This window comes from Peromyscus californicus, unplaced genomic scaffold, assembly GCF_007827085.1.
Source record: "Peromyscus californicus insignis strain IS unplaced genomic scaffold, ASM782708v3 Scaffold_24__1_contigs__length_46423439, whole genome shotgun sequence".
In the NCBI taxonomy this organism is placed as follows: domain Eukaryota; kingdom Metazoa; phylum Chordata; class Mammalia; order Rodentia; family Cricetidae; genus Peromyscus; species Peromyscus californicus.
This window is the reverse complement of record NW_026294535.1, coordinates 34,044,387-34,071,114: the sequence shown is the minus strand read 5'-3', so window position 1 is coordinate 34,071,114 and position 26,728 is coordinate 34,044,387. Positions and strand designations below refer to the sequence as shown.

General features: G+C 46.4%; 1 protein-coding gene across 2 annotated transcripts in view; it reads right to left on the bottom strand.

Annotated features, from left to right (window-relative positions):
* Positions 1 to 7,475: 7,475 nt before the first annotated feature.
* Best3 (bestrophin 3) overlaps positions 7,476 to 26,728 on the bottom strand; it is a 38,019-nt gene continuing 18,766 nt past the window's right edge. Inside the window, exons 4-9 of one of the 2 annotated variants that reach the window (XM_052753769.1) lie at positions 25,679 to 25,833; positions 24,366 to 24,443; positions 23,649 to 23,801; positions 20,108 to 20,188; positions 18,464 to 18,615; positions 7,476 to 8,688 (exon numbers count right to left, since the gene is read on the bottom strand). In XM_052753769.1, the coding sequence (XP_052609729.1) occupies positions 7,776 to 8,688; positions 18,464 to 18,615; positions 20,108 to 20,188; positions 23,649 to 23,801; positions 24,366 to 24,443; positions 25,679 to 25,833 (1,532 nt within the window). In that variant the 3' untranslated portion in view covers positions 7,476 to 7,775. Of the gene's footprint in view, positions 8,689 to 18,463; positions 18,616 to 20,107; positions 20,189 to 23,648; positions 23,802 to 24,365; positions 24,444 to 25,678; positions 25,834 to 26,728 lie in introns of those variants that run through there. The other variant, XM_052753770.1, reaches the window with a different exon arrangement.

Here is a 26,728-nt window from a genome sequence, read left to right as displayed (position 1 = left end):
GTATGTCCATTCACTGTGTATATGCAGTGCCTGCGGAGGCCAGGAGAAGGTGATGGATGCCTTGGGACTGGAGTTACAGATGATTGTGAATCTCCACATGGGTGCTTGCCAGGGACCAGCTCCAACCTCTCGAAGGGTTCTTGGGGGGAGGATTGAGGAATGAGGAAGTATCAGATAGAAATATAGATGAGATGATGAGAAAGACAGAGACACAGGATAGCTTCGGGAGGGTCCTGGGTCAATACCCAGTCACCCTGAGTTTAATCATGATGGGCTTTTTACACATCAGCAAGGGGAGGAACAAAAGATCTCCTCCTCTCAAGGTCGAGGTATAAAGTATCAACAAGTGTAGACCCTTCAAAACACCTAGTAACCACGTCCATGGCTAAATCATCCCACTATGCAGCCCCTGCTGGGCAAAACAAGCTCAGACTTTCTGACCTTGAGTAAGGCCTTACTAGGGAGTCTGTGTGGGCCCCCACAGGTACTGGGAAGTAAACCTGGGTCCTCTGGAAGAGCAACTAGTGCTGTTAACCACTGAGCCATCTCTCCTGCTCCCACCTTCATTCATTCATTCATTCATTCACTCACTCACCGATTTTTATTTATTTATTTATTTATTTATTTATTTATTTATTTATTTGAGGCAGGTTATATCTGACTGAGCCTGAAGCTCATTGATTTCTCTACACTGACTGGCCCGGGAACTTCAGGAATTCCCCGTCTCTGTGTACGGGTTTGTGATCTCAAGGAGGCCAGAGGTATTGGACGCCCAAGGAGCTAGAGTAAAAGGGAGTTGTGAGCCTTCCAATCTAAGTGCTGGGAACCAAACTTGGGTCCTCTGCAGGAGCAGTCCGCGTTCTGCCTTAACCACTGAGCCATACTCTCAAGCCTCACTCCCAGCTTTTTACGTAGGTCAATGAGGATGCAAAGTCGTGCTCACAGGCTTGTGTTGCAGGCACGTCACCAACAGAACTACCTGGAGTGCAAGCTTCTGCATTTTCTTATTGTCTCTCTCTATACTTACACCACTGCCAGCCATGGAGGTCTGTAGGAAGCTGCTGGTGTCTCAATAACAGAATCGCAAACTCAAAATAACATGATGGGCCGTGCTGCCAACCGTATAGAGAGAGCAACGGGGAGTGCCAGAGGCTGTGGTGAACCGGGGGATGGTGGCCTCAACAGGTTGTCTGAAATCAGATGCATGCTGTGGGCCACCGGTTAACTCACTGCAGCACACAGTTGCGTGTCTGTGTCTCAGATGGCCACACAACGTGGCTTTGTTTAGTTAGAAAGACAAACAAAACCAACCAACGAAGAAAAGACAACAAAACAAGACCAAATCCAGGATGAGTAGAATCTCCTTGAATCCCTCTCTTGTGGCACTTTGCTTCACAGGAACTTTTACCTCTGGGGTCCCCCAGTAGAAAGCCCTGGCTGTAGCCCTCTTTCTTAGTTTGGATTTTTATTGCCGTGAAGAGACACCACGGCCACAGCAACTCTTATAAGGAAAACATTTAATTGGGATGGCTCGCTTACAGTTTCAGAGGTTTAGTCCATTATTATCATGGCGGGGGTGGGGGTGGGATGGGCACAGCGGCATGCAGGCAGATGTGGTGCTGGAGGAGTAGCTGAGAGTCCTATATCTTGGGCAACAGAGAGTAGAAAAAGATACTGGGTCTTGCAGGGCGGTGGTGGTGCACGCCTTTAATCCCAGCACTCGGGAGGCAGAGCCAGGTGGATCTCTGTGAGTTCGAGGCCAGCCTGGGCTACCAAGTGAGTTAGTTCCAGGAGAGGCGCAAAGCTACACAGAGAAACCCTGTCTCGAAAAACCAAAAAAAAAAAAAAAAAAAAAAAGATACTGGGTCGTATCCTGAGCATAGGAAACCTCAAAGCCTGCCCTCACAGTGACACACTTCCTCCAACGAGGCCACACCCACTCCAACAAAACCACACCTCCTAATAGTGCCACTCCCTATGAGATTATGGGGGCCAATGACATTCAAACTACCATACCCTCCTATATACTAATGACAAATGGACTATGAAAGAAATCAGGGAAACATCACCTTTCACAACAGCCACAAATAATATAAAATGTCTTGGGGTAACTCTAATCAAGCAAGCAAAAGACTTGTATAGTAATTTAAGTCACTGAAGATGTCAGAAGATGGAAATATTTCCCATGTTCAAGGTTTGGTAGGATTCACATAGTAAAAATGGCCATCCTACCAAAAGCAATCTACAGAAAATTCCAACACAATTCTTCACAGATCTTGAAAGGACAATTTTCAGCATCATATAGAAGAACAGAAAGCCCAGGATAGCTAAAACAATCTTGAATACTAAAACAAGTATCGGAGATATCATCATTCCTGCTCTCAAAATTGCACAGAGCTATAGTAATAAAACAGCATGGTATTGGCACAAAAACAGACACATTCATAAACAGAATCAAATTGAAAACCCAGACATAAATCCACACACCTACGGACACATAATTTTTTTTGTTGGTTTTTTGAGACAGGGTTTCTCTGTAGCTTTGGAGCCTGTCCTGGACTAGCTCTGTACACTAGGCTGGCCTCGAACTCACAGAGATCCACCTGCCTCTGCCTCTGCCTCCTTTAGTGCTGGGATTACAGGCATGCGCCACCACTGCCCAACCAGACACATAATTTTTGATGAAGAAGCCAGAAACACACACTGGAAAAAAGACAGCATCTTTAACAAATGGTGCTGGTCAAACTAGATGTTGCATGTAGAAGGATCCAAATAGATCCATACTAATCACCCTGCAAAAAATTCCACTCCTAATGGATCAAAGACCTCAACATAAAATCACATTCACTGAACCTGATAGAATAGAAAGTGGGGAATCACCTTGAACTCATTGGCACAGGAAGATTTCCCGAACAGAACACTGTTAACGTAGGCATTAAGATCAACAATTAATAGCTGGGATCTCATGAAACTGAAACGCTTCTGTAAGACAAAGAACACGGCCAGTAGGACGAAATGGGAAAAGATCTTCACCATCCCCACATCCAGTGGAGGGCCGATTTCCAAAGTACATAAAGAACTCAAAACAACAACTGAATATCAAGAAAACAAATAACCCAGTAAAAATGAGGTACAAATCAAAACAGAATTCTCAAAAGAGGAAACTCAAATAGTGGAGAAACACTTAAAGACATTTCAACATCCTTAGTCATCAGGGAAATGCAAATCAAAACTGCTCTGAGATTCCGTCTTATAGCTGTCAGAATGGCTAAGGTCAATAACACAAGTGACAGCTCATGCTGCCGAGGCTGTGGAGTAAAGGGAACACTCATCTCTTGCTGGTGGGAGCGTGAACTTGTATAGCCACTGTGGAAATCAGTGTGGCAGTTCCAGGAAGATGGGAATGGATCTGCCTCAAGATCCAGCTAGACCACTCTTGGGCATATACCCAAAGGACGTTTCATCCAACCACAGAGGCACTTGCTCAACCAGTTTGTTGCTGCCAGAAATGCTGCTGTGTTAGAGTCAGAGGGGATGGAGACCATCCAGGAGACAAGACCTTCTAAACACAACAGGACTGATGCACAGGACCCGAAGATGGAAACAACCTAGATGCCCCTCCACAGATGAATGGATAAAGAAAATGTGGCACATCTACACAATGGAATATTACTCAGCCGTTAAAAAAATGAAATTGCTGGGCAGTGGTGGCACACGCCTTTAATCCCAGCACTCAGGAGGCAGAGGCAGGTAGATCTCTGTGAGTTCCAGGCCAGCCTGGGCTACAGAGTGAGTTCCAGGAAAGGCACAAAGCTACACAGAGAAACCCTGTCTCAAAAACAAACAAAATGCTAGTGCAATGGTGGCACAAAGCTTGGAGTAACCATCCAATATCTGATTTGACTTAAGGCCCACTCAACAACAAGGAACCCATACCCAACACTGCTTCGGAGACCAAGAACTTGAGACTAGATAGCCCAGGGACCTAGGGTAAAACCAAATACTACTGTTCCAAAGGAATATAGCAATAAAATGACTCTTAATGACATTCTGCTATGCTCATAGATCAGTGCACTGCTCAGCCATCATCAGAGAAGCTTCCTCCTGCAGCAGATGGGGACAGATACAAAGACCTACCATCCAATACTATGCAAAGAATGAGAGACCTTGGAAGACTCATCCCTAAGAGGGATGTCTATCAAATCCCTCCCTTCAGGGCTCAGGGGACCCTGTAGAAGAGAAGGTGGAAAAAGTGTAAGAGCCAGAGGGGATGGAGGACACCAGGGAAACAAGGCCCTCTGAATCAACAGGACCAATGCCCATAGGAACTCAGAGACTGAGGCGGCCCGCACAGGGCCCGCACATGTCTGTATCAGTTGGGGTCCCAGAGCTGAAAGGAGAAGTAGATACATGGCCCCCCCATCCCTCCCCCAGAAGCTGTCTCCAGTTGATAATGAAAATGTAGTTTTCTCCAAGGGAGTCTCACCAGGAAACACACGACTCTCCAGGGTAGGCTGCATGCCCTGCCGTAGATGGTCAACAGAAAATGAACCCAAGGGCACCGCTGGAGGTTCCTTGTCTCTTAGTGCCGTGTCAGGGCATTTTCTTTCATTCTTTATTATTTATTTTTGCTTATTTACTTATGCAGCATGTGCACGCACTGCCTGCAGAGGCCAGAAGAGGGCATCAGATCACCTGGAACCAGAGTCACAGACAGTTGTGAGCTGCCCTGTGGGTGCTGGGAATTGAACCCAGGTCCTCTGGAAGAGCAGCCAGTGTTCTTAACCGCTGAACCATCTTATTTTTATTTATTTATTCACTCATTCATTCATTCATCATTCATTTATTTTCTCCCTTATTTTTAAACCCTACAGATCCTTTTATGGCTTCCAGTTTAGTGTTTTTATGGGATTCCTGAGTGAGTGAATGAGGGGTTCCCGGTGTCTATATGTCAGGGGCTTAATCCTGTGACTGTTGGGAGAAGATCTTCCTAAATGAAAGAGATCAGATCCCAGAGACAAAGGGGACTCTGAAGCACAGGTACTCATAGTAAGAAGAGAAGTCTGTGATGACCCCTTGGAGCACCAGTCACAGTCAGGCTTATGGGTCACACAGGGCAATCTGAGGTCCCCAACCTTTCCCTTCAACGCTCATGATGGCTAATAAAGGCTGTGAAACCTTCGAGAGAGCAGCCCATTTTGTAGATGAGAACCTGATGGTCGGAAGGACATGTATCTGTTTAACTTCCTGCCGGCCTGCCTGCTCTTTTCTTTTTCAAGGTTTTGTTGTCGTTTGCTTGTTTGGGTTTGGATTTTAGAGGTAAGATCCTGTGTTCACATGCAGATTAGGTTAATACACGACCAGGATAAGCCTGTTCTTGGATTGGTCAAACCCTGAAGAGTAAGTCATGGAGACATAAGACTGCTTGTCTAACAGGTGGAATTTTCTAGAGCTCAGGAGGTGAAAAATCGGGCACACGAGAATAAATCCTTTATTTTTGCAGCCCTGGCCCTGCAGGGTAAAGACTCGTTTTAGAATGGAAAAACCTCCTCATGTGGGCTCACTGGGCGAGTCGTGGTTCAGTTTTCAGCGTGAGAAGAAAACGGGAGAGGCCATCTCAAGATGTGAAGAAATATTGAGGAGCTTGAATAAGTCTCAGGAATAAAGGTGGAGAAGAGGGGCCCAGGAATAGACAAATGAACCCCTTCCCATTTCTCCATAAAATTATTTTTCAGTGCATAGTTGATAACTTTGGGTTTAAGAGTGAAAATTGATTATACTTCAAAGACAGCTAAGTAGAAACTTAACCTGTATTTGAGGGAAGAGATAGAGTCAAAGAGAAGCAGATGTGTGTGTGTGTATGTGCGTGCGTGTATATGGGGTGGGGGGGGGTGGCAGCTTACATTGAAGCACTCAAGAAAAGCCCGTGAAGACAATGGTGTCTGGGAAAGGGTCGTTCTGGCCTTTTAGAAACACAATGGGGCTTGAGCCCATAGTCTGCCTGTCTGGGAGGGTTTGGGGATTACAGTCCTTTCTTGGGAGTTGATGGTGTGGATCAGCATAGAGGACCATGCATGTACAGCATTTCCTCTAATAACATATCATGTTAGTCCTTTAAGAAAAGCCTGTTAAGGTAGGGGTCATTGCTTTTTGCCCCTTCAGAGGCCCATTGAGATTTGAGCTTTTGTGTGAATGTGGTCATTAGAACACAGCACATCAGGACTCTGTAGTGGGGGAAGGAATAAGATGTTCCTGCCGGCTTCTATAATGGCAAGAAGAGGACCATGGCCCTTGCCATTGGCCCTCAAAGACAAAAAGCTGCTCACCTCTTGGCATAAACCTGTGATTAGCCACCTTGAAGCGTCCTCCAGAATTTGGCGCAAATCGCTAGCAGACTCAAGGCCCTCCTGTGGCACAGCGAGGACGTGTGGGGTTCTTGAGCAGCTAAAGCCTGGCTAGGTGAGGTCAGGAAATGCCTCTGTTTTCATCTTTAAAGTGGAGCTGATGGTCTGTCAGTCTCATAGGACTCCTTCAAGGATTGTGAACTCATACGGGGACTTCAGATCCGGCTGCATGGGGCACTGAGTCAGCCAACCAGTGGTCGCTGTTAGAGTTTCTTGCTTCTGAAGCCACACGTCCAGCTTCGTTACATGACAGGTAGAAAAGATGGCACTCGGAAAGGCAAAGCCTCTCAAAGCTGGGAGCTTGCAGAACATAACCTAAGAGCTTCTGAAAGGAAGTTGGCAACAGTCTGTTGTCCTCGTGCGGCCATGGACCCTGTAATGCCCACACCGCTCCAGTCTCCTACTGGTCCCGCGCTGTGACACAATTGGAGTGTTTTTGCTTAAGACTGTGTATGAGTTCAGTCGATCCAAACCATGTCATCCTTTGGTGACGTAGCATTTGGCTGTGAGGATTTCATGCCCTCTTTGATTCGGTCTTCTCTGGAGTCCAACGTGAAGGAGCAGAAGCAGCAGGTTTGAGATGGCGTATACCGTCAGCACACATAACACCTCTTACTGCAAAGCCGGAAGCATGGGGGGTTGGGTGTGTTAGATTCCTGTACCGGTCATTACCAGTGTCTCATGGTGTGAACACCGTGATGGGGAGTAAGCAACAGAGATGGAAAGAGAAGCTATTATAACCTGGAGAGAGGGACACATTAGAGTCACTGGAGGAGCTAGACCCGGGGAAAGGGCGGAGGAAAGATGTATGAGAATAAAGAGGAAGAGAGGAAAAGGATGACCAGATGGTAGACATAGTCAATTGAAAAGAAAGGGAGCTTTCTGACGCTGAGGAAGTTCAAGAGTTAGGGAAAGATGGTAATAATAATAATCGGAAGCAGGAGTGAGGTGGTCAGGAAGATCCAGTTAAATAACTATAAGTGGAAAGGGCCTCTGGGCATGCATGGTCTAGCCTTGTCTCTATGGCTAAAGGAAGAGAGGTATGGGAGGAAACAGGAAAGAAACGGGACCCTTTGTGTCTGGGCCTTTGCTTCTAGGGGATTGGGCTATGATCTGTGTGGTCCTTTCCAAAGCTAATCATGTATGGATGTATAAGCCATGTACATTTATATGGGATCCCTTATTTGGTTATGAGAATTCATTTTGGGCCATACAACTTCCGTGAAAGCCCCTTTGCGCTAGACAGACGATGTGGTTGTGTTTGAAGTTTGCAGGATCATAATGCCCTTCAGAGTTCTAAGTAGCTTGTATAGTAGGATCATGTTTCTAAACACTGGCCAGCTCCTGGAGGGGTGTCCCCAGGCTGGTGAGCTAGAACCAGGTCCTAGGGCGCTGTGGCGTTCCCTTAGGGGATTCTTCAGGGTGCTCACTGTTAAACTCCAGGATGTCTGTTTCTTTAGTGTCCAAGTTTTCCATTAAGAACAGGACGTCAGGAGAGACCCTAGAACCAGCCCCAGGATGGGTTACGCTGGTCTCTGAGGATGTTTCTGTGTCAAGTAAGAGGGCAGGCCTGGGGGTCATAGGATCTGGACCTAAGTTTCCCAGGGAGGTGTGCCTGGAGTCCCGTAACTCTGGAAGGCTCCACCTTTGTGGGAATCTGTCATCATCCAGATCTTCCTCAAACTTGAACAAGTCTCTTTCGGTACTGGTTGAAACAGTCTGGGGATTGGGGTCCCCAGGTGGTGTCGCCTTCCCTGAGGGGTCTACCTGCCGTTTAGTCCTGCTTGGCTGTACCCCAGTGAACTCGAGGCTCAAGATGGAGGTAGCAGAGTCTTGGTGATGGCTGTCTGACGAGGACCCGGGGGCTTCAGCCGCTGTGATCAGGACCTCAGGGACCTGGGGCATTTTGGTAGGGGAGGCCCTCACACTGGACTGCGGGGTCAGGCTCTGCAAAGTGCTGGTGCGGCTGGTCTCCCTGATGGTGGACAGTTCTCCCATGCTGGAATGCAGCTTAGGGCTGCCCTCTCGGGATTGGGGTTGCTTCCGGGTGGGTGAGGCTCGCTGGGGATTTCTGGAGGGCACATCCAGCAGATCCCGAGCTGGGCTCGGGGGGAAGAACATGGAGCTGTCGCTGGCCTGCCTGCCGAAAGTCCTCCTCCTGGGGCTGCCGGGGTGCTCGTGGGTACTCAGGAAGCGCTTGACCCTCCTCATCACCGAGTGCCGGTGGCCCTGCTTCTCATAGTTCCACAGCCAGTCCTCCGCGGGGAACTCGGACCCGGACAGCCTGCAGCACAGGACAAAAGAGACAGAGCAGCTGTGGGACTAACTTGTGGGTGGGTCTCAGAGTGAAGGGGCGGGTCACGGCAACTGCTATTAACGCGTCCAAAATGATAACGGAGGAATGTAAAAGGCAGGAATGTATGCGCATGCATGTTCCATTGAGGACGAAGTGATGACATCATCGTATATCTAGTAGCCTCTAGGAAATTCCACTGAAGAGAAGGTCTCTCCGCCCCCCCCCCCCCCATCTCTGGGAGCTACATTCCAAGATCTCCAGTGGATTCCCAGATAGTGCCAGAGCATAGGTGGTAATGCCTTTTCCATCTTAGCTAAACATGTACTACACACGTGGCTATAACTTTATTTCTTTAGAGACAGTCTCATGTATTCCAGGCTTGCCTCAAACTCGCAGTATTGCCTAAGGATGATTTGAACTTCTGATCCTTTTATCTCCGCTGTCCATTTCAGGGTCACAGGCATGTGCCACCATGCTTGGCTCTGCGGCTGTAACTTGTTTTAAAATTGATTTTATTACTGCTATGTGTCTCTCTGTGTGGTGCCTGCGTGTGAGTGTGCCATGTGCTTGGAGAATGACCCCTGGTGAGGAGTCAGTTCTCTCCCTCTCCTGTGGAGCCCAGGGATCCAACTCAGGTCATCAGGCTTGTGTGCCAAGTGTTTTTACCTGCCGAGCCATCTCGCCCATCCAGCCAGGCTTTTTGCAGCCTCAAGCGTGACAGCGAGACCAGCGTGGGTTATTTTTCCGTTCTTAACAATATCATGAGTAGAAGATTCATTCTTGTCTGCATTAATAAACTTGGTATATTTTTTTCATTAATCAAAAGCTTTCATTTTTTTCACTCAAGGGACACATTTTACACCTTCTCTTAGATATAGCCAAATACTGCCAACATCACTGCTCTTGTGTGTTAGGCAGATTAATAAGTTAAGGTATCCTTGAACACAGGCATTGGGATGCCGTGCCCGTTGGTCTGATGACGGAGCTGGCTAGTAAGTGAGGCGCAGGTAGGGCACGCACTATAGGTAGACGGACTGGACAAAGGGCTGGTTCACAGCCCAGGCGAGATCTAGCATGATGGCTCAGGATATCCTCGCACTGTTCAGAGCGGCATGCAATTTAAAGTCTGTGAATTGTTTGTTTCTGCAACCTCCCGTTTCCTATTTTTGGACGATGGTTGACTCTGTGTAACTGCAGTTTGTGGAAGTAAAATAGTAGATCAGAGGGGCTTCTCGTACACTTAGAAAAGAATGAAAGTGAGAGAATACCACCCCAAAATAGTTTCATCCATACGGATTCCCTCCCAGAGTGTTGGTGACCTTCAGGGGGTTCCCAGATCACACTCTGAAGATTACTGATCTAGAAACTTGAATGTTAGGATACACTGCACCAAACGTTGTGTTCTTTTGTTTTCATTAGAGTTGAAGGAAAGACGGATGTCCCCGGGACCCATCATTCCCCTCCCTCTAGAAAAAATAATGGGACATAGCTAAACTCAAGAGGCTGGAAGGACGGGTGAGGTGGGCTCAGTGAACAGAGTGTTTGCTGCGGAAGCCCGGCAACGTGGCTGTGACCCCAAGAACCTGAGCAAAGGTGAAAGAGAAAACAGACGCTACAAAGTTGCCTTCTGACCTCCAGACTTGTGCCGCTGCATATGCGCCTTGGGGTGTCCCCCTCCCCCACTAAATGCAAAAGAGAGAGGGGGCACACACGCACACACACACACACACACACACACACACACACACACACACACACACAAAACAGCTACTGCTCATTTAGCTATGCAAAAGAGGGGGGACACACAAAAAACAGCTAATGCTCATTTCACTATCACGATAATCATATCAGTTCATGTTGCTACTGTTACCAACACTTCACAGACAGGTTCTCCAGGTCCGGGAGATTCATTACGCCTGACTAGCTAGTGAGGCCTGCCACCCGGGTATCAAAGGACACACTAGAGCCCGGAACAGGATCGTGAGTAACACGCAGACCTCAGAAGGAACTGAGACATGTCTGGGAAAAGCTTGACATTTCTGCTACTCAGGTAGGGCTGAGGGAGGAGAGGTCAGCACATCACGGGAAGGAGATGTGGAGGTGAGGCGGGCTCTCTCTGTGGCTGGGGTCTCCCCGGGAGAAGGATTTGCCATGGCTAAGGATTTCCCACTGAAATGCTGACATTTAAGAAGCAGGACAATGAATCTACTCTTTTTAACCTCCTGCAAGGCTTAAATAAAACGAGCCCACGAGGCAATGAACGAAGCCCATGTGGCCGTGAGGTCTACTCCTGCCTCAGGTTCCAGGGTTGTCCCACATCTCTGTCAACGTCAGCCTTCATGGGGGTTCGAAGAGCACCTCAAACATTTGCCCTGAAATGCCAGTTGCTCATGTTGGCTTAGGGAGCAACCGTTCCCTCCTGTGCCAGTCCAGGGTGGGCAATGACATCCATGGTGACAAGATGTCTCATGCCAGGTGCGTTTTCCATGACAGAGAGGAAAAGGCTGGTAGAATGCAGGCGGGACCCGACCAGTGCAAAGTGAACTGCCGAAGACGACGTGTCCCTGTGTTTATGAATAAAAGATGGATGAAATGATCACCTAGCTAAATGTCCCGGGATGGTGCTCGATTACAACCTCACGCTGTTATTCCAAAGCCCCAGCAATGTCCTTGGCTACCAGAGAGTCTCCTGACCCTCCCTCCAGAGCCGGTGCGGATCCTGTTACGTGGCCTTGGGAGATGCAGACTCATGCTTCGGTGGCCCCAGTGACCCTGCTCATTGGGTTTCATTAGGTCAGCTCGCAGGACCTAATTAGTCACACTTCACAGCCATCTACTTAGCTGGGGAGGACACAGGGAAGCGAGGAGCATGGTTGCTCACTGAGACTGCCACACTGGAGGTGCTGGGGACATGAGGTCAAGCTGGCACTTTCTCTTTATAGGACAGGCACATGCCCTCTACTTGGGACGTTGACTATTTATTTCGGGTTATTTCCCTTAACTGCATCTAAGGTTGTTTTCCTACCTGGTAAGAGGGACACGGTCTTCTAGGGGGAAAAAAGCCATGTGTATTAATATTATTTTAAAACTTTGTGGAAAAAGCAAACAAAACAAGACCAACTGGGCCAGCAAGATGGCTCGGTGGATAAAGACGTTTGCTGCCTGTCTGGAGGACCTGGGTTCTGGAACCCACATGGTAGGAGAGGGCAGGTATTGGTAACTTATCCTCTGACTTCCATATATACATAAAGGCCTGTGTATGCTCAACACACACACACACACACACACACACACACACACACACACACACACACACAGGCAAACACACACAAACATACACACATACACACACACCACACACACACACACACACACACACACACACACACACACACACCAAATAAGTGCAAAAAAGGAAAAAAGCTCTGACTGTGCACTAGTGTAGTGGTGACGTGTACTCACCTACGCCAAGCACAATAAGCCCCTGAGTCAGACTGGAGAAAGTGAAACCAGCCATGAGCAGATCGGGAAAAGCTCAGCTAACTGACCCATGCTGGGGAGGCCTGCCAAGGAGACCCCTTTGGCCTTTCCTGCCTCATAAGACTGCGGTGTGGACACACGAGATTCAGCTGCTAAATTTACCAAGCCTCTACTGCGAATGATTTGCTATATCATATACATTATTACTTACTATTTTAAAGGAGGGAGAAGGTATGCATATAAATAGCTACATTTGAAATCAAGTTTCTGTGCTGGCAAGTTTTCTGCAAAGAGTTAGAACTACCGTGATGAAGCAGGGATGGAACATTCCATGCCAAAGCAGTGACTCCCAAATAAGCTAGCGGGAATTAGCGTGCGTTTGAGTTGGTGTGAAATGGGATGGTGTTGGTCATGGCTGGGACGACAGTCTTGGGTTATGTTGTGAGGGTCTGGACTTTGTCCTCCAGGCTGAAATTGTGTGGTTTGGGTCTTGCCTGCATGGGAAAGGCATGTGAACAGCAATGTTGATGAATGCATACGGTAGGAAACATGCCTTGGAAACGTCCCACACTTCCAGCCTGAAGCTGGACCTTTGGAAGGACACTGGGGGTGTCACGTATTTCGTGATGATGTAATGAGAGGTGTCCTCAAGGTCTTTGGGCCAGGACAGAGCGGAGCACAGCTCTCTAGTATTATGGAATGAATAACCTTTCTTTTGAGTGCTGGCATCAAAGATGGTTGCTGAACCGGAAGCCTGCCCTCCTTTCTCTTTACAGTCGTGGTTTTCCATGTTCTCGTTTCTGGTATGTAGAGACTCAGTTTAAGAACAGAATGCCCTGAAGATGAAAGCGTGTGTCATACAACGAGACAAAGTCCCATGTACTTTAGGCCGCCCTTCATCTCACTACGGAGAGACGTCAAACTGAACCTCTGCCTCCACCTCCCTAGTACCGGGGTTATACCACCATACCTGGTGGGTGACGAGCTGGGGATCGAACACACCTGCACTCTTATTTAATTTTTAAAGTGTATTTTTAGTCCACGCCAGAGGCGTAGATGTAACAGCACTTAAACAATCATAGCCGGGGCATTACAGGACAGGACAGGAGCACTCTCATTATATTACCTCGTGCTAGGGATGGCCAGCTGAAACAGTTTGTGTTTCAGAACTCATTTGGACCGAGACAGATGAGTAATTAGAGGCAGGAGGACACTGACAGAAGGGGCCACGGAACCACTAGTTCCAACAGTGGGACAGGTGACTCACTCTGAGCACTTGACAGGTTGCTGCTGCCCAGGCTGACACCAGCTGTGCGACGTTGGCAGACTCCTATGACTCTCTGGGACTTAGCATCACACGCAGTAAAAGCCATAGGGGTGACACTTGCCCTGCCTTCCATGTGGCTTGGGAGATGAAAAGGGGGGGGGGGGCACGTGTCGGAGAGCTTTGAAGCACGGGAGCCCTGGAAAGGATTCTGCCGATCACTGGCAACTCTCCGAAGCAGTCCCCAGGGGCCTGAGCAAGTGATAACGCTTGCTTGCCCGAAAGCCCTTTTTCTCCTTTGAAAGAGTTCTCTAAAAACTGTCACGGCAGCTGGGAGCCTCCCCAGACAGTTGAAAAGCTTAGATAGGATGACTTAGCAGCTATTCAACAGTAAGGCCAGGGCCCTGGGTGTGTGTGTGTGGAGAGGATGGACAAGGGCTGGCAGGGGCTGGGAAATTCAGCGGTGGGAAGCCAGGGCTGACGACACGACCGGAGTTCTGGATGGAGACGGCATTGCTCTGCCCTGGCCTTTCAGTAGTTCTTCTGTGCCATTTGTTAGACACTGCTAACTCTGTAAGTCACCCATACACCAATACAGAACACATGGGGATGAGAAGGGTTTACAGTCTGCTTTTGAAAGAGAGAGGAAGGGTAGGAGCGGAAGCATGCAGCAGGGCGGAGGGATGTCTCAGTTGGAGCTATTTTCATATCCAATGTTGAAAAAATAATAACCAAACCCAGCATTTCCAAGCATCTGTTGAACACCCACAAGACCGTCAGCCCCAGAGCTAAGGGTGTGAGCAGTGGGGACTGTTAAGAAGCCCGCGCAGGGTGCAGAACAATCTTCATCCTCTCCGTTACTATAACAAGGGAGAGGCAAGAGCCTGGCTTCCAAAGACCACAGCACAGTGCTTCCTTCTTAGGGCATATCTGATATATGAAGACCAACATAGCCTTGGCAAATGACTTGGAAGACAATGTGTTTGTTTGTTGATTGGTTGGTTGGTTGGTTGGTTGGTTGGTTTTTCAAAGCTACTCTGTCCTAATGTGTAATGATGTAATTGATTACAGAGCTTCGGGAAGATGGAAGGCAAGCCCCACCATGCTGGCCATTCTTTGTTCCACTTTTGAAGTGGTGTTTTGGCGATTTAAATTCAAATAATAAAAAGTCATCTTAACATAACTGAAATGAGGCGCTTAGGAGAATGATACTTAATACGGTGAGTTCTATTTTTTCCATGTCAACTTTATTGTTTTAAAATTGGAGTGCTCTCAAGGTTGGGTGTCTACACTGGCTAGCGCTGGTGATTTGCCTGAGAACCTATCAGGGCAGAGGCATGTGCGGAGGAGCAGTTAGACACGGGCCCCAGAGGTACTGGACCCATTAGAATAGAACACTCTTATTTTTCACCTTGCTCATGGCGGAATGACAGCCAAAGCTGCAACCACAAATTCACAAATGGACAAGTAACTCTCACTCTGAGCTGGGAGGCCAGGGGCTAAGGATTATGAGGAAATTTCAATGACCAGAATATTATGACCACCCAGACTTCCCTCTGCTCCATTCTGGCAAGCAGTTCCTAGGAGTAGAGCATCTTGCGAGGCATTTAGGTTGGAACCTGCACTCGATCCTTGACCTTCCCACCATCTCCTTGTGGCCAATTTGAGAGTTCAGGCCAAGAGTTATGACAAATTTGGTCTACCACACCTTTCCCGAGGCATATCTAATTTCACCCTACTGCCTACATTACAGCCAAGCCCTCTTCCTGAACACTACTGTATCCTGGAGATGTTCTCTTGGAAAAGATAATTAAGACACGCACACCTCTGGTACCATTTAAAGGTAAGAACTGAGCAGCAAGGTGACCCCATGTTGGCAGACCGAGAATCCCCATCTCTAAAATGATGAACTTAATGCACATTCATCTTCTACTTCTTGCCTCTCCTTCCTTTCTGGTACATTAAGGGAAAGAAAAATCAATGTGCCAAGAGTACATTTTTGTAGAAGTTAGTGATTTAGAACTTGAGCTATTTTTAGTGGTTTATAACACGAGCCTGCGATTGTATAAACCAGACTATGTATTTTCTTATAAAGCTAAAATAAACTATTTGAACATAGTTGGCTAAGTAAGACATGATTACTGAAAACACCAGTCTGGAAATACATTTGATGAACTTTAGTAAGATCTTTGCTCGCTACAATATTTATTTTCCTGTATCTGAGCCAGTGTTCTCTACTGCACTATCTTGGATGTTTTGTATACATTTGGTGTGTGCTTGTATAATTAGAAAATGGGGATTATGGTATGGTAAACATGCTTAGAAGTTCTGGCATACAGACAGATAAGTAAGAGTCATCTTTTTCAACACAGTGGGTTAGTTTCCCGGTACCAAATAAATCTTAAATTCTTCCATTTCTAACTAGAAGGAATTCTTAGCATACTAGGCAATTTCTCCTCTCTACTAAATGGATCCGTTTGCCACATAGATCCTTCTAGATTACTGCAAATGTGAGGAGGAGGGGCATATTCTTTAACCTCAGAAAAATTCAATAAGATAATCCTCTTTAAATGGGAGTAGCGAGCAGTCTGCAGGCAGGCGCTTGAGCATGCCTGCGCCAGCTGCACAGAGAGCATGCACGGCTAGCACACTCGTGTCCTCCAGTCCACGAGCAGACACAGCCCCTCTTCTCCAGCCTGCGATCCTCTCTCTAACTGTTACAGTGGACAGCTTGTTGGTGTCCTTCTAAAGCGCTCCAGGGACGACTGCTCCCTTTCTGTTGGCTGTTTTGATTTTCGTGACGGGATTAAAGGGATTTATGAGACTTCAGGTCTTTAATTTCCATAGACTGAATTCCTCATCGTCTCCAACATGGGTAATGTCAAGTAAAGAAAAATGGATTGCTGGAGTGACCCAGGATGCTATCACATGAAGATAAAAGCATTCTCCTTCTACTTTGTAGTAGCAGATAACTTTGGATGTTGTTGTCTTTTAAACCATGCATATATATATCATATCTATAATATATACATATATATGTGTGTACATACATAAATATACACATATGTACACACATATAAATGATATGTGTAAAACACAATACTGCTTGTATTTAAACACTTACACTAGTGGTATATCTTGTTTTAGTAAACTTAGTTCTATAAGTGCTATTTTCTCATTAGTTAATTGGTTAACTGATTGATTTTTTGAGACTGGGTGAATCTGAGGAGTCACTCTGTAGCCAGACTGGCCTTAACTTCTCACATGCTGGGATTACAGGCCTGGTGTATAAGTGTTTATTATTGTGCGACCAAGACCAATTTTCATTTTACGTCTTGGGTATGTTTCCATGTGAATTCTGTGGACAGGTCCTCTTTTGTGGGTTTCAGAAGTTTTCTTAGTCTTGGTTAACAGTTTCTTCATTGTTAAATGGATAAAAAGACACCTCTTAACAGTCGTCACAAAGAGTTTCATATCACGACAAAAGAGCAAACTAAAGATGTCCCTGAAGTGATCTCGGGTACGATAATGGGAAGGATTCAAACACGGAAGATGACCTTTTCATCGTTCGGTTAGTTCACAGGGTAGGGCTTGTCAAATGGAGATTGATGATGATGCAGTAATTATTACTAATTATTAAATCTCAAGGCCAGTGTATTTATAGCACTGTTTCTAATTTGGGTGCTCCACTCAGATTTTGTATATGTGTGTGTGTGCACTTGTGTGTGTAAGTGTTCACGAACATATGCCGCAGCACGCATGTGGAGGTCAGAGGACCGTCTTAAGTGTTGGTCCTCACCTTCCACTTCTCACTACTGTGTACACCAGGCCAGCCGGCTCTCAAGCTTCCGTCTTGCCGTAGGAACATTGGGATTACAGGTGTGTACTACTGTGTCTGTCTTTACATGGGTGCTGGGGATTTGAATTCAGAACCTTACGCTTGCATGGCAAGTGCTTTAGCGAGCAAGAGGCTGGGGTCAGGACCCTGGTGGCCTGGGAGGATGGGAGGGTCCAGTCTTGGAAGCAAGCCTGTCTTACTGTGGGCAACCTTCTCTAAGCTGAGCTTGGTGGGCACCTACATGGGTCTCCTGGTGCCTGAGTGTCTCTCATCATTTACCACAGCTCCTGAAATGCCACTTTCAGCCATCCCTTGCTTTGGCTCTCGAAGGACTTTTAGCTTCAGAGGCCCCTTTGGCAGAAGGGTGCCACAAACCATTACTCATGAGGATTTGGAGATGTCTGACCAAGAGCAAAGCTGTACAGGAACAGGATAGAGGCCAGACATGTGCGTGCGGGGAGTCAGGAGCCAGAATGCTGCTGGACAGAGGACAGGGCATACCAGAAACAATGGGGCATGCACCTGCCTCAAAACCACGAGACCTGTACAAGATAAAGCCAGCCTGAATTCCAGCACAAAGCGGTGTGTGTGTGTGTGTGTGTGTGTGTGTGTGTGTGTGTGTGTGTGTGTGCATCTAAGGCCCTACCCCTTACTGTAGAGCTGGGGGAGGGAGAATCATTCTTTTTGGAGGATGTGACTGCTGATAGGTTTCTCATGTTCTAGCATACACATTGGCAGCATTAATAAGACACTTTGAAGGGAAGAAGAGGAGGAGCAGGAGGAGAAGAAAGCAAAAGAAAATAATAATGAGGATGGGAGACAGATGTTTTTAGGGGGGATACTGGGGATGTTGGAGAGGAAAATGGAGGGTGGATTTGATCATATTTCATTGTATATATGTGTGGAACTCAGCTGAGAGATGGCCCCACGATCATTCATATCTGTGCCAGAAATGTGTGTGTGGATAAAGGTACTTGCTACCTAAGCCTGATGACCTGAGTGATCCTGAGAACCCATACAGAGGTGGATTGAGAGAACAGATGCTACAGAGTTGACCTCTGACCTCCACGTGCCCAACATGGCTCAGGCCTCCTCGATCATGTCCTCATGCATACATACATACACGCGATACATTTTTAAACGTTCTCCTAAGTATCAAAGGTTTTTAAAAACTCGCTTACCCCATTTGGATCGTTGAGCCCAGAAACGAGGGTATGCAGTAGTCAGCAGCTGCCAGGGTGTACGGTGGCCGCGCGGCAGAATCATCCCAGTAAATGTCCTTCTTCATCTTGGGTAAGCTCATGTGCATTTCATCCACAGCTAAAAGAGAGACCTAAAACCGTCGTCATATTGTTAGACCCGCTTAGATGGGAGGGGTTTCCCACAGGTGGAAGGGAGCTGGAGAATAGGACACTGTCTGAGTGAAAATACGAAGGCCCAGAGACAGACTGGCTGCCATGAGGCCGCTGCAGGAACTCCTACGTGTTCTTTTCTGCTCACAAACTCGGGGCCATGGTGTAAGTGGAGGCGTGGAGCTGTCCGCTCTCTGGGCAGGTCCTGTTTCACCCTCTGTCCACATGCTCCGGCATGGAGCTTCGTGTCATCTGCAAAGTTCCTTTCTCTTCTTTTCTCAGGTACAGTACTGTCTTGGTGGCTTCCTGACAGGCGCCATTCAATGCCAGATAGTACAGAGAGGTGAACGTTCTCAGCCCTTCCTTCTACAACCCACAGACACACCTCTGTCTTCCACCACTTCTTGTGTGCCCCACCTTTCCTTCTTTCTTTTTCTTTCTTTCTTTCTTTCTTTCTTTCTTTCTTTCTTTCTTTCTTTCTTTCTTTCTTTCTTTCTTTCTTTCTTTCTTTCTTCCTTCCTTCCTTCCTTCCTTCCTTCCTTCCTTCCTTCCTTCCTTCCTTCCTTCCTTCCTGTCTCTCTCTCTGTGTCTCTGAGTCTGTCTGTCTGTCTGTCTGTCTCTCTCTCTCCTTCCTTCCTCCTTTCAAATAAGGTCTCAGCATGTATCTCAGGCCACTCTCGAACTTGTAATTCTCCTTTCCCAACCCTACCGAGTGCTGAAATTACAGACCTATGCCACCAGGCCTGTCTACATTTGTGTGTTTGGAGAAGTAGTGTATCACCGGACCTGCATGACGGTGGCGACCTCTCCGTCTTGGCTTAGGCAGAGTGACAAATAAACCATTAAGCCTCTGGGAATCCAGTTCTGACACACAGGGAGAAACATTACGCTTCTTCCCCGACAGACTGGCAGGGCTTCAAACAGACGGACGGACGGGGTAAAGGCCCTCAGATGCAGGTTCTGAGGGGAGCCCTGCCTAGAAAGAGAGTTCCCTCATGCCTTTATGAGCAGCTTGCAGGAACAGCGCTACGTTGGGGTAAGGGCATCCTCTCATGGCTGCAGACGTGAGAACGAAGCCAGTGTGGCCTCCGCTCCCACCCCGCATGCACAACTGATCACTGGGGCCTGGTGGACTATGTTCAGGAATTCACAGAGATTATGCCTGGATGCCATTGTATGTCACTGTCGTCTCTGGATGACAAATCAAAGTAGCTGAGAAAAACCGATTAAAATATTGCTCCGTACTGGACAGAAGAAGACAGACAACACAAGCAAAACTCACAGAGAAAAATCAACTTAACGGTGCCGGAAATGCGATCCAGGACATCTTAGGTTCCAGAAGGAATGATGCAGGGAATGGTCAGGCTTTTTTCACGTTTGACTAAAGATCTCAAGTCCGGGAACCCGCATCCAGGATCTATTTACCCGTGATGTATCGTTATTGTTCCCAAAGGACAGAAAAGTTCCTCTAACCTGCAGGTTTCTGTCGATGCACCAGTTTGTTTCAAAATCGTCATCGTCTTCTCCAAAAGGGTTGATCAGCTGCTCGGCAACCTGCGGTTGGGAACACGGGATAAATGGAGGCAGCGCGTGTGAAGACCGAGAAGGAAATGGAGGGTGACCCCTGCCTTAGTCATCCCTTTCCCTGTAATATGCAGCCTCCAGGGCGGGAGGGTGGTCTACAGATGTTGATCTCCAAGCGAGCCCCTTCGTGGGCACGCTCTGCAAACGGACCTGTCTGTCTAGACAGCAATGCCCTCCTCCCCCAGGGCTCCCCCAGGAGCCCGGTGGAGCCAAAGCGAACCCGTGAATATGGAAGGGCCGTTAACGATGTGCAAGGCACTTACTTTCTCTGATCTTTCAAGCAGTCTGTAAGGGCCCAGTTGATAACATGACGTTAAACGGCAATGAAACATGAATCGCAATAAAAGGTGATTATGAGTCACAAACAGTTACGAGACAAAAAACAGGTATGAGACATAAATGCTGAGTGATTGCACCCGAGAGCTAGAAACAGGCTGGACCCGGAGGCTTGTCTAGTTTTATGTGAAAGATTTACTCTCATCTACTAAGTTCTAGTTTTCCTGTGAGTCGTTTAGCTGGTTTCTGAACATATATCATCTAACATTTGGTCTATATTAAATATTCTTACCATGTTTCTGAATGGAATAGCTTTTTAAACGAGAGCCTTAGATGTCAAATGTAACCTCTTTGAACCATTTTCTTTGATTTTTTTAAACTTGTGAATATGTGTGTGTGTGTGTGTGTGTGTGTGTGTGTGTGTGTGTGTGTGTAGGGGGGTAGGTATTACATTGGTTCCAGATGGGAAGAAAACTTTTAAGTGAACAAAATAAAGGTATCGTTTGATTAGTTTCTAGATTCTGAGACCATTTGGTGAAAACTCTGCCCACTTGGGGTTGGGGAGATGACTCAGTAGGTAAGGGTGCTTAGGCTGCAAACACAGGGGGCCTGGGTTCAAATCCCCAGCACCCATGTGAAAAGCCAAGCATGGCTGAGCATGCCTGCTAACACCAGCCACGTAGGGATGGAGATAGATCGACTCTGGGAGTTGTCTGGCCAGCCAGCCTAGTGAAAGAGTAAGCTTCCTGTTGAGTGAAAAAAAAAACCAAAAAAACCTCTGTTTCAAGGCAATAGGAGAAAAAGACAGAGGGGAGAGAGAGAGAGAGAGAGAGAGAGAGAGAGAGAGAGAGAGAGAGAGAGAGAGAGAGAGAGAGGGACTCAACCTTGTCCTCTGGCCTCTACATATGTTCAGACGGGTTTACACCCCTGCACACTCACATGCATATACAAACACACACACACACAACACACAACACAAATACACAGAGTCACATGGAATTAAAAAAAAATAAGGAAATTTTACCCTCTTGGCCTTCAGTATTTAAGTTAAACCACTTAGCTGCTGTTCCCAACCTCCACTGTGCGTGGGACTCACTCCCGGAAGTTCAACAGAACAAAACTAAGCAAGCCAAACAAAACCCACCCCCAGCAAACAGATACCTGGGTCCCTCCTCTAGACACTGATTTACTCAGTGAGGCTGAGTCCAGGCAGCCACAGGAGAGCTTAGCGCATGGCCAGGGTGGAGAACCAGAGCCCTGCAGTGGGGAAAGCCTGAGTCTAGAAGCCTCTGCCTTAGTAAACCTCCTTGCAATAGCTGTGGAAATCCTTCGCTGTGTGGTAAAGGGCTGTCTTCCTCTTCTTCCCTGAGGTTTTGCTTAAATGAAATAGGCCATCATTTCAACCCTGAAAATATTTTTGTTATGTTCGTATTTTTCACATTTATAGCATCCGTCTTGTATATCTTATTGTAGTCTATATTTAGTAGTCACAGTGACACATCTGTGCATTGAGTATGTCACGAAGATGGCTTTACTGGACGGCACCGTTTGCAGAAAGAAAGATCAAGATGTGTTTCCTAGCCGGGCGGTGGTGGCGCATGCTTTTAATCCCAGCACTCGGGAGGCAGAGGCAGGAGGATCTCTGTGAGTTCGAGGCCAGCCTGGGCTACAAAGCAAGTTCCAGGAAAGGCGCAAAGCTACACAGAGAAACCCTGTCTCGAAAAACAAAAAAAACAAACAAACAAACAAAAAAAAAGGTTTTGTTTCCTATACTTTGGATAGAGCAGTTCTTTGCAAATGGAGACACAATTCACTGGTGTGGGACCCGCACTTTTATGACACTGGCTTATCCTTTCCTATTTGGCCTTTTAAAAATAGTTTATAGAGGAAAGGAATTTAGACACTTCACCAGAAAAAAAAAAGGAGCCACTAACCTCTTCCTGGTTCAGCCAAGCACTTGATGTGGACACAAAGCGGACAGACAGTTAAAAAGCTCAGCAGGACAAAGGGGATGGGACAACACAGACCAGAGTGGAACCGAATGACAGGACAGTTGAGCATTTGGCTCAGCTGTGGTGATTTCAGGGTGAAGCAGAGTCCCTCTTCCCTCTAAGAGAAGCCATTCACCTCTCTTGGTCTTTCTCACTCCGAGAAAGTGGGTAAAGATGATTACAAATCACTGTCATCTGGCTAAAAACATTTTTGCCATTTAAAGGACATGCTGTTCGTCATTGGAGTATAGTTTAAAATGCCAAACATATTATGAAGATTCAAACCAACAGAAGAACTAGTGTTTGCAGGGGTATTTGTCCCAACCCCAAGGCCTGACCACTGGTGGCTGTTTGGTGGGCCAAGTATTTGGAAATTCTGTTTTGTTAGTCTCCTTGAACGTATGATTGGATTTCACTTTACTTAAGGAAACTGCCGTTTCTGACTTCTTTCCTGTCGCATACGTCGAGTGATGGAGAATCACGCTTCTGATATTTACACACGTATTACATCTTGGGAGGCTTGGGAGTGCTGGTGGTGGGAACAGACGCAGTTCCACACCCGTGACAGGATGAGCTGTTCTCATGACTCTGACATGCTTTTAGATTCCTGGCGAACTAAATGTCATCGTTAATCCTGATGTTTCTGCTTTTAATCCTGATGAGCTTTTTTTTTTTTTTTTGAAACGGGATGCAATTAACGTGTGGGCCGGCTAGTGGAACTCAGGGGATTGCAAATGATTTATGGAGTGGAGCAGAACCGATCTTCTGCTGCAGTATTAAAGCTCGAATATGCTCTCAAAGGCTGAGGCTATACTGTCATTCCCTCTGCTCAGTTGTGCCTAAAAAACAACACAGGTGCACTTATTATTTTAATTACATTACTTCAGTCCTCATGGGAGCACACAGAGGCTTGCAGAAAAATCAATAGCTGTAAGAGAAATGTTCTCATCTCTTTGCATAATGAAGTACTGCCGTCCAGCCTTTCTACCCATCACTTTCATCTCGATGGAAAAAGCAATCACATCTATGAACTATTAAACATCAAGTCTACCTTTGAGTTATTCATTACAACGGTTTGCCAGAGACTCCATAGAGGATTCACGTGGAGAGTTTGGAACAAGAGGAATTCCAGAGTGCCTTGGGCACCAAGATCATTGACTTACCTTGAGCCATCCTGCGTAGAAGAAGAACTGGAGGAGAGTGAAGATTGGAATGTACAGATCTAAGTCATGCCCCGCGTAGCCTTTGGTGGGATCCAGGAACTGCCTTCCAATCAGGCATGCGAAGAAGAATGTGTAGACGGCAAGAGTGACAACCTGGAGCGGAGAGAAGCCCGAGAGAGAGGGCAGTGCTAGTTGCCCACAGAAACTACAGTGCAAAGTGGGCAGGTGGGAGTAAAAAACACATGCACGGGGCTGGGGCGAAAACTCAGTCCGTAAAGTATGGCAGCACAAGCCCGAGAGACTGAGCACAATTCCAAGCACCCATATAAAATGCCAGGAGTGGCGGCTTGTTCCTGTAACCCCCGTTCTGGGGAAGGGGTGAAGATAGGTAGATCCTGGATCCTGATTGTTCAGCAAGTTTAAATGAAAAATAAAGTGAGGCCGGGTGTTGGTGGCTCACCCCTTTAATCCCAGTACTCGGGAGGCAGAGCCAGGCGGATCTCTGTGAGTTTGAGGCCAGCCTGGTCTACAAAGCGAGATCCAGGACAGACACCAAAACTACACGGAGAAACCCTGTCTCAAAAAAACCAAGAAAATAAAAAAAAATAAATAAATAAAGTGGATGGCTCCAGAGGAGCGGCACCCAATCTGATTGATCTCAGATTCCTATGCTCCTGTCCCTGCCCCCACCGTAATCACATGCACAGTATTTGGTACCTGTGTGTAAACCAGTGGAATGCCAACCCAGTCATAGCCAAACAGGAGGCTGCACCAAGAGCGGTACCGATTCATCTCCTAAGCCCAAAACATAAAATTACACTTTACTAACACGATGGCCACAGCAGTAAACATTAGCTGGGATTCAGAACCCTGGCACACTGTTGATGAATGTGTCAGGAAATGATAAGGCTAACTTTGTAAGTTGGCCTTAAGGCTGCCAGGCAAGTTCTGAGAATGAGAAAGCAAAGGATACCATGGAGCCATTTGTAAAAAGGAAAAAAAAATGATGAGGACATTGGGACATATTTTTATAAATATTAAGAAAAGATGGAATGTTATAAGGATAAACTCGTTTTCCTAACCCACACTCTTCGATGTATAGACTGGCCCCAAGTGCTCATAGGAAGCTAAAATGGTTAATATTTTAAATAAGTAATTACTAGGTATTTTGGTAGAAACATTTGGCAAGCATTTTTTCCCTCTCCTTAAAAACATTCCTACTATAGATATTAGAAAAGACAAATAAATACATGCTAAGCCTTTTGCCCAACAAATTGAGACTTTAAAACTGCTCATATTGATAGAAAATCTATTAAGAGGAAGGATGGAGTCATTGATCTCGTCCCTTATCCATATGAGACTGGAATCTAATATGACCTCAGTTTGAAACCGTTTATTCATTTTAGCCTCATCCAAGCCAGAGACCATCAGGGCTGCCACAGCAGATCACCACTGTATACATTTCTCTCATGAATCCTGAGACCTTTCACTTAGCAAGACGTTGTTTTGTTCCTTACAGCATCTGAACACTGATTTAAGTTTGGACTATTCAAATTTGGGGTGGGGAGAAAAGATTGAGGTTTATTCTTCCTTAGGGTTTTATTCTGGGTGCTGGGGGTTCAGCTCAGTGGAAGATTGTTTGCCTAGCCTGCAAAAGGCACTCTGGGTTTCATCTCATCACTGAAAAACAAACAAACAAACAAAACCTAAGGATTTTATTCTAGAATCCTGAAGCAAGGGGTAGCAAATGCTCATGGGCAACGTGTCTCTTCAACGTCCTTGGCAATTCTGGCTTGAACATTTTCCTACAAGCCTCTCACAGAGCGTGCTGTGCAGACAGCCAGGCTTCCAAGGAAGCTGAGTTCATCTTGCTCACTCTCTGTTCTGCTCACCGTGGGTTTTCACACTGACTTCCTAGCGCCTTGGAGTCTGGAGTGAACAGAGCAGACCTCTTGGTCTGACCTGTTAATATCCAGGGTCCCTTTGAGTTCTAATTTGCATCTTTTTCTCATGGCTTACTAAATACTTACGGTCATCAATGATTGTAGGTCGACGCTGTCCCTGATTCTACCTTCATTCCGGGCTTTCGTGGCAAGATTTCCAAACCAAACGAACGGAACCCAGTATTTCAGATGCGGCGATTTGAGGTGGTCAAATAATTTCCTTTCATCTGTCGTCATAAAACCTTTATACAAGATAACAACAGAGGTGTTATGTACATTTAGACCCCAAAGCATCACCATAATTTTAGTATTCTATGTAAGCATACTGGGGTAGCGGGTGGGGAGTGCTAAAGAAATAAAGATTTTTGTCTCTAGTGGTTTATACTTGTGCTAGAGATGAAGAGTTTTGCACATGAGTGTGTGTGTGCATGTGCATATACAAAGTGCACACGCATTATATATTGCTATGTGAAGTAATGCATCGTCTTGGCAATCTGATAGCAAAGGTAAAATAGGAGACACATGAGCCTGGGGCGTAGATTCTCAAAATGTGATACACAACCTCCTTTGGGGTCACATAGATGAATGTGGGCTGTGGACTATTTGGTAACAGATTTCTGAACATTCAGTAACCAAAACTTAATTCAAAGATCAAACACATAATGAATCTGAAGAGTTGCTGGCCACGCACAGGCATGTTATGTTAAGTGTCTCACTGTGCCTTGGTTTTGAACACGCCACATGTGCACTTTGCATTGAGCAGAACTTGTTGCCGTGCAACACCAACAGATGATGCCTCTGACATCTCGGCTCAGATTCAAGACTGTTGTGTGTTGTGAATCGCAATGCCTTCACTATCCGCATAAAGCATTCTGCATTTACAGAGACATAATGGTTTAATTACAGAAAACAACAGCATTTTCCTATGATCATTCCTCAGCATTTAAGTACCCAGTTAGTATATGTTTGAATTGCTTTACGTTAGAGTGTTTGATTTTAAAATCGCCATTTGAACTGTTGACTCGTTTCATTTTAAAAATGTTAAATGAATTTGCCTTCGGATTAGGACAGCATTTCCACAATGGTTTCCACATTTCTGAAATGGCCCTAAACATGCTTCTGCTGTTTTTTTTTTTT